Here is a 6609-nt window from a genome sequence, read left to right as displayed (position 1 = left end):
GTGTGTGTGTGTGTGTGTGTGTGTGTGTGTGTGTGTGTGTGTGTGTGTGTGTGTGTGTGTGTGTGTGTGTGTGTGTGTGTGTGCGCGCGCGCGTGCGTACGTGCGTGTGTGTGTGTGTGGGGGGGGGGGGGTCATAATTGAATAAATATCCTGGTTTCTAAGTTATTATACCAATAATCCCATATTCGCTATAGACATAGACAATAATAATAGTTGTAATAAACTTTATTTGTATATTTATTACCTTTTATACAACACATGAAGCTCAAAGTGCTTTACATTATAGTGAAAACAAAAACAAAAAAATGATTAAAAGGAAGCAAACAAGAACAATACAATTCTTTGAACAGCAATTATTTTAACCACTTTCACCATGGCATGATGGCATCCCAAAATATGAATCTAAAAACTTCTACATTAAAAAAAGAATCGAAGTGTTTTCAAATGTCGCAGATCAACAAGCTTACAGCGTGTCATATCACGATGCGATGTGAGCTTGTAGATCGGCTATTTTTTAATAGTCGAAGTGCTGTATAAAATAAGGCTTAAGTGGTCAAGTAAAGGACAAAATCAATCAATACGTTGGTTAAATGGAAAATGAAATGAAATGAAATGAAATGCCTATCAATGACATGGATACATAACTCCTGCACTGTTTTAAGAATGCATTACAATTTATTAATGCATGAACCATGACAAATGTAACAGAAGGTTCTTAGATTAATCGTATTCATTCTATAAGCTCCCCTTTGACTTAAAGGTATAGAGGGTAAGTGATATTTTTTGATTAAAACAGAAAAAGCTTTTGTTTAAGCACAATATTCTTATAGTAATCATTGATATAGAGTGTTTGTTCAGTAACAGGAGTCACCCTGTCTCTCCCGCTCTTTGAAAAACAGAAAATACATAGGTGACAAAATGTCAGCGAATCAGTGTTCCAGTTCCAATTGCTCATTTCTCTGTGGCATCAGTCCCAATTTCACTTGTTTAATCTGTATCCTGTCTGAGTTCTCTATCCTGATTGGATAAAATTGGTATCCTGACCCGAAAACACTGACACACTATTTAACACTGACTTTAACCAAAGAAAATCACTTACCCTACCTTTAGTAATGAAAATATTGATATAAATTGTAATCAATGTCTACAGTGCAAATTGGGTAATTGCAAGGCAGACAAACCAAAGCAAGCAAGCACACACACACACACACACACACACACACACACACACACACACACACACACACACACACACACACACACACACACACACACACACACACACACACACACACACACACACACTACCATGCAAACACAGCCACAAACACACCAGCTATTGTAATACATTGTGACAATGATTATTTCAGCACAACACCTTCTCACAGATCCAGTTTTTAGAAATAGAACATGGTACGTCATTCCATCCTCTCATCCTACCAATGCCAGGATGCGACCCATCATAAAACTCAATACAGTCTTCATCTCCAGCATGGTTATTAGGCTCACCAGGGCACCAGTACCTGCAATACATTTAAGCCATTACAATACCTTTACAAGGAATCATGACCGCAAATGATATCTCCGCCAGGCCGGAGCGGCTGTGGACAGGGATTATGTTTTCATGGTGGCACTATAACTGGCCGTTTCACGTTTGGGCCTCTAGAAAACAAAAAAAATATGGAGCTGTCTACAAGGCCATGCACATTTCCGGTTGAAAATATTTGAGTTTTCTTCAAAACACACTTTCTTTGCTACTATTCCTACAGATTTTGTCCAATACGCACTGTTTTGCACCCCAGTGACCCCACGACTGAACATATAGCCTTGAGCAGGCAACTTGGCCTGGTGGAGATATGGGCTCCTAGGAGCACACTTTTCTAGTCTAGATATTAGATGCAAACTAACTGGATAATGAAGTAGACAACAGACATGTCTTGGTGACAAGTGTAGTAGGTTTGTACATTTAGAAGAATGAAGGTAAAATGAAGATCAGTCTTACGTTGGTGTGGTCAGTGGTGTTCCATCCACCCACTTAAATTCTCCGTCTTCCTCTCTGTCAGTCAAACCCAGCCATACTCTCTTGTTGAAACCGGCAACAAAGTCCTGGACAGAAAAACTGCTGGTTACTGATGTATATCTCTGCTGTCCAGCCAGAAACTGCTAACTCCAAAACGCTCATTGTTCAGGAAACGCAAAAACAAAATACACGTTTTTCAGGAAATTAAGAAAACCTTATATTTTTAAAACAAAGCAATACTGCCTCATCAAAGTTGGTTGACTTTATATATTGTCAGATACTTGCATGTGTCATTATATTATCAACACTTTAACCAAATCGCGGGTAAATCAACACTTTACCCAGCGCAAGTGGAGTTAGCAGTTTCAGACGAGCAGAAATCAAGCTGAAGTGGAGTTAGGTGTCCAAACAACAATAGCTCCACTCGCTGCTAAGGGAGAGGTTTCTGAAGGGTACAAATTCTCAAAAGCTAACAATGGATCTCCAAGCTCACAATGCATCACAACAACGTGTGAATTAATGCCCTGATGCTTCATGCCACTTATTATATAGGCCTACAATAATAAACAGGACTTTAAATATTACAATAACTTCTGCAAAGAGGTAGTAGAATAGCGCGACAGAAATGCTATGAACGCCTTTCTTCTTGTCACATTGCTCTCCTCATTAAACACTTAATAGATTTTAGAAATATAATTACTTGTTTTCATAACATTAGCGTCAGTGCTAAGTTTGATAAACAGGTACACTGCATAGTTTTAACAGACTACGGGGAGCTTGTTTACGTGGTCCTCCTCCTCGTTCACTGCGCAACGCGCTCTACTCATGCTGTTGAAAAGCAGCGCTGTAGAGGAGAGGGGGGAGTTGTTTGTTTTTGACGGACAGTTTGAGGATCCAATGGAGTTGGGAGTTTTCGTCAGAGGCGCTTTTTAATACTTTTCATTGGTTCAAATGTTTTGATATTTTACACAGACCTAAAGGGTGTTCAATAGCCTTGATTTATGAAAAAAAAAAAAAAAACTGAAAATGGAGTTAGCTGGTCCTGGCTGGACACCGACGATATACTCTCTCAGCAGAATATGTCAGCACCACTGCCCTAAACTTGTAGTGTTGTTGTTGTTAGTATAATAAACACAAAGAAGCACCTTGGAGGAAGCGGACTAAAAAAGGGGAGGAGCCAAACCAAGTTCCTGTTATTACACAAAAAGGAGGTGGTGCCCCCAGAGGCAAATACGAAGGCGGGAAAAATAGCGAGATGTACAATAGATTTGTCTCTCCACAAATAAGTATTGCAAAAGAAGCATTTCTCCGTCATTTTATTTGATTGTTTCTTTGTTTCATCATGCACTATATTTAATATCGTGTACCTGACACTTCTTGTTTTCTGACTTTATTTCCCTTGTTTATTTTCTTGAAAATGCCTAATTTGGCGAGCTTGAAAATCAATAATTTTACACCTGATAAGTTGTGATGTGACAATAAAGTTGAAGTTGAAAGTAGAATAGATTACATCACACAAATCTGTGCACATGCACGCACTTACGCACGCACGCACACACACACGCACCATACAGGCATGCAAACAGCCCCGAGGTGAAAAAGGTGACAACATGTTGTTTTCTTTCGGGTCAGGTGTCACACAATTGCCCTATTTGGGTTCAAAAAGGTGACTGTAGCTGAAAAGTGACACTTTTGCATGTCTGACCATACCTGTTTGTCTTCGCTGTTTATGACAATCAGGTCTGATTGTCTGTCTCTACACCACTGTCTGCTCTCCTCCCAGGTTTTCTTCTCAGTAGACACGTAATAACGACGTTTGCCAAATGTCTGCCATCCAGGTGTTTCTAACAACAAAAACAATACATTACATTTGCTCAATGTACTGTCAAATAATTAACATCATGATAAAACAATGAAGAAAAACACTGATGTCTCACTGACCACAGAGTCTCCTCTTCAGGTCATCTCGCTCTTCAGTCACATTGTTATACATGTTCTGTAACTGGTCAAAACTGGTCTGCAATTGGTCTCTCTCTTCAGTCAGATTGTTGTTTGTGGCCTGTAATTGGTTGTAGCTGGTGAGTAGTTGGTCTCTCTCCACCATGTTGGACCGATCTGTTTGGAAAAAAAAGTGTTTTATTTCATTGATTGGAGTTCAGCACTCTGTCTCTGGCCACACCCTAAACTAAACTCTCTCTCTCTCTCTCTCTCTCTCTCTCTCTCTCTCTCTCTCTCTCTCATATACATTATTCGTCTACCTCTCTCCATCTTTCGCTCAGATTTCTGTCATTCAAATTGCTCTTTGATCTGAAAAGTCTGATCGTGAAGTCTTTATGTCAAGTATGTACTGTACGCATCACAATTCAGTCAACGATTGTGATTTGAAATGTGTCAGGGTTTTTTTGCCCCACATTTTGCTTCGAGAGTCCTTCACGAGTGTGTGTGTGTGTGTGTGTGTGTGTGTGTGTGTGTGTGTGTGTGTGTGTGTGCGCGTGCTTGAGAGAGAGAGATAATCTGCATGAGATGGAGAGAGAGACCAGAGAAAGATTGGTCTCTCATCCCGTACACATGGCATATTTAATGTTAAATATATTATGGTTGTACAGTACAGTACCTATTAAATCAATTACAACATTCTACATTCTACGTATTGTCTCTTTCGGGTGGAAAATTCACATTTCCAAAACTGTTGCTGTTCAGGATTCAAATTCAAAAATAGCAAAAGTAGCAGATCTACAAGCTCAAAACGCGTCGCTTGGCGCCACACTTTTAGATCCGCTCCTCTTAATACTTTTGTGTGACGCTGTAGTATGATCAAGTAGGGGGTTAATTCACGAAAAAAAAAAATACAAAAAAAATAATAATACAAAAGGTTATGTAGATTTGCTTCTTTGCCATAACAATATTATATCTGTGATTTCCAGATTGTTGCATTAGCGTCAGGTAAGGGTTTCACTGCCCCGCGCTCACATTGTGAAATCTTCATGATAGGAGGTAAACTCTATATGATGTCATGACATTATGGATCCACAAGTTGACAGTCGATAATTGACTGTCAGTTTCATGTACATTAATTATACATGAACGTGTGCAGTGGTGGAAAAGGTACTCAAATGTTTTACTTATGTAAAAGTATCAATACTGCAATGTAGAAATACTCTGTTACAAGTAAATGCCCAGAATTAAAAAAAATACTTGAGTAAAAGTACGAAAGTATTGGCATCAAAATGTACTTAAAGTAGCAAAAGTAGAAAGTGCTCATTATGCAGAATGTCCCGTTTCACGAGTTTTCAAATGTATAAAATGTATTAAAATCTTTTGAAAATTGTGTGAGCTTGTAGATCGGCTAATTTCAAATGGCCGAAATGTATATAGACCTGAAGTGGTTACTGTGTGTTTTGTAATAATAATACAAATCTGCAAAGTAACTAGTAACTAAAGTGTTCAAATTATTGTAGTGGAATAAAAGTACAATATTTGCCTCTGAGATGTAGTGGAGTAGAAGTAAAAGTATAGACAATTGGAAATACTCCAGTAAAGTAAAAGTACCTCAAAAGTGTATTAAGTACAGTAGTTGAGTAAATGTACTTAGTTACTTTACATCACTGAAAGTGTGTGATTCTACATTTCTGTGGAACTTGATAGTCAGGGTCAGTTATTTCTCAGTAAACGAGAAGTGATTTTTCCCCCCACAGTATTAAAGTAAAAGTAAAGTAAAAACAATCAGGTCATTTGGGCACTGTTTCTCAATCAATGGGCCATGGATCAGTAGTGGTCCACGGCATTAATGTGTGTGTGTGTGTGTGTGTGTGTGTGTGTGTGTGTGTGTGTGTGTGTGTGTGTGTGTGTGTGTGTGTGTGTGTGTGTGTGTGTGTGTGTGTGTGTGTGTGTGTGTGTGTGTGTGTGTGTGTGTGTGTGTTGTGATGCCCCATAGATTAGTCTGGGTGGTTGTGGGTGTGATGCTTGCATTAACTGTTGCCCTATAGGGAAGCAGGGTGGGGCTGATTAGTCATTGGAGAGCACCTGGGCCCGGTGCCTCCAGGAGGCTATAAAAGCCCTGCCCTGGCGAGGCTCTAGAAGAAGCTAAGAGAAGCAGACCTGTTGCTACAACTTCAACCTGGTCTCCTCCCCGATGTTTGTCACGGCCTAGAGCCAAGCTGTGACTGTGTGTGTGTGTCATCAAAACATTGTAATAATAGCATACATTGTTATGAAACTTGACTTACGGAGATAGAGTGGGACAGCAATGTTGAGGATAGCTAGAGCAGCACAAAGCAATCCAACACCGACTCCAACTCGCTTGTACCGTCTTATGTCTGGAGGACACACACACACACACACACACACACACACACACACACACACACACACACACACACACACACACACACACACACACAATGAGAAAAAGAGTGAGATCAGTTAAAATCTTTGAACTTTATTAGAATGTTATATATGTTATAACACATATTTTTAGTTTTAGTAACATGTCTTACCAGACTGCGGGATCTTCTTCCCCTGAAAGAAACTGTTCTCAAAATCTTCACTGATAACATCATCATTGTTTTGCAGTTCAAGCTGGTTTTCAT

At 39.4% G+C, this 6609-nt stretch overlaps 1 protein-coding gene across 1 annotated transcript; it reads right to left on the bottom strand.

The window, feature by feature from the left end:
• Nucleotides 1-1366: 1366 nt before the first annotated feature.
• On the bottom strand, nt 1367-6609 carry LOC311044260 (CD209 antigen-like protein C; the record flags this gene model as incomplete). The annotated part of the gene is made up of 6 exons (XM_084055712.1): nt 6517-6609; nt 6247-6336; nt 3962-4135; nt 3731-3864; nt 2003-2106; nt 1367-1523 (listed from the first exon to the last, which is right to left on the bottom strand). Exons 3-6 carry the CDS (start codon nt 4122-4124, stop codon nt 1367-1369), a joined length of 558 nt encoding a protein of 185 aa, XP_083911838.1. The 5' UTR covers nt 4125-4135; nt 6247-6336; nt 6517-6609.

The sequence above is a fragment of the Gymnoscopelus microlampas genome, assembly GCF_963454915.1.
Source record: "Gymnoscopelus microlampas genome assembly, chromosome: 1".
In the NCBI taxonomy this organism is placed as follows: domain Eukaryota; kingdom Metazoa; phylum Chordata; class Actinopteri; order Myctophiformes; family Myctophidae; genus Gymnoscopelus; species Gymnoscopelus microlampas.
Note: the sequence above shows the minus strand (reverse complement) of the source record. Positions and strands in the feature narration are given on the sequence as shown.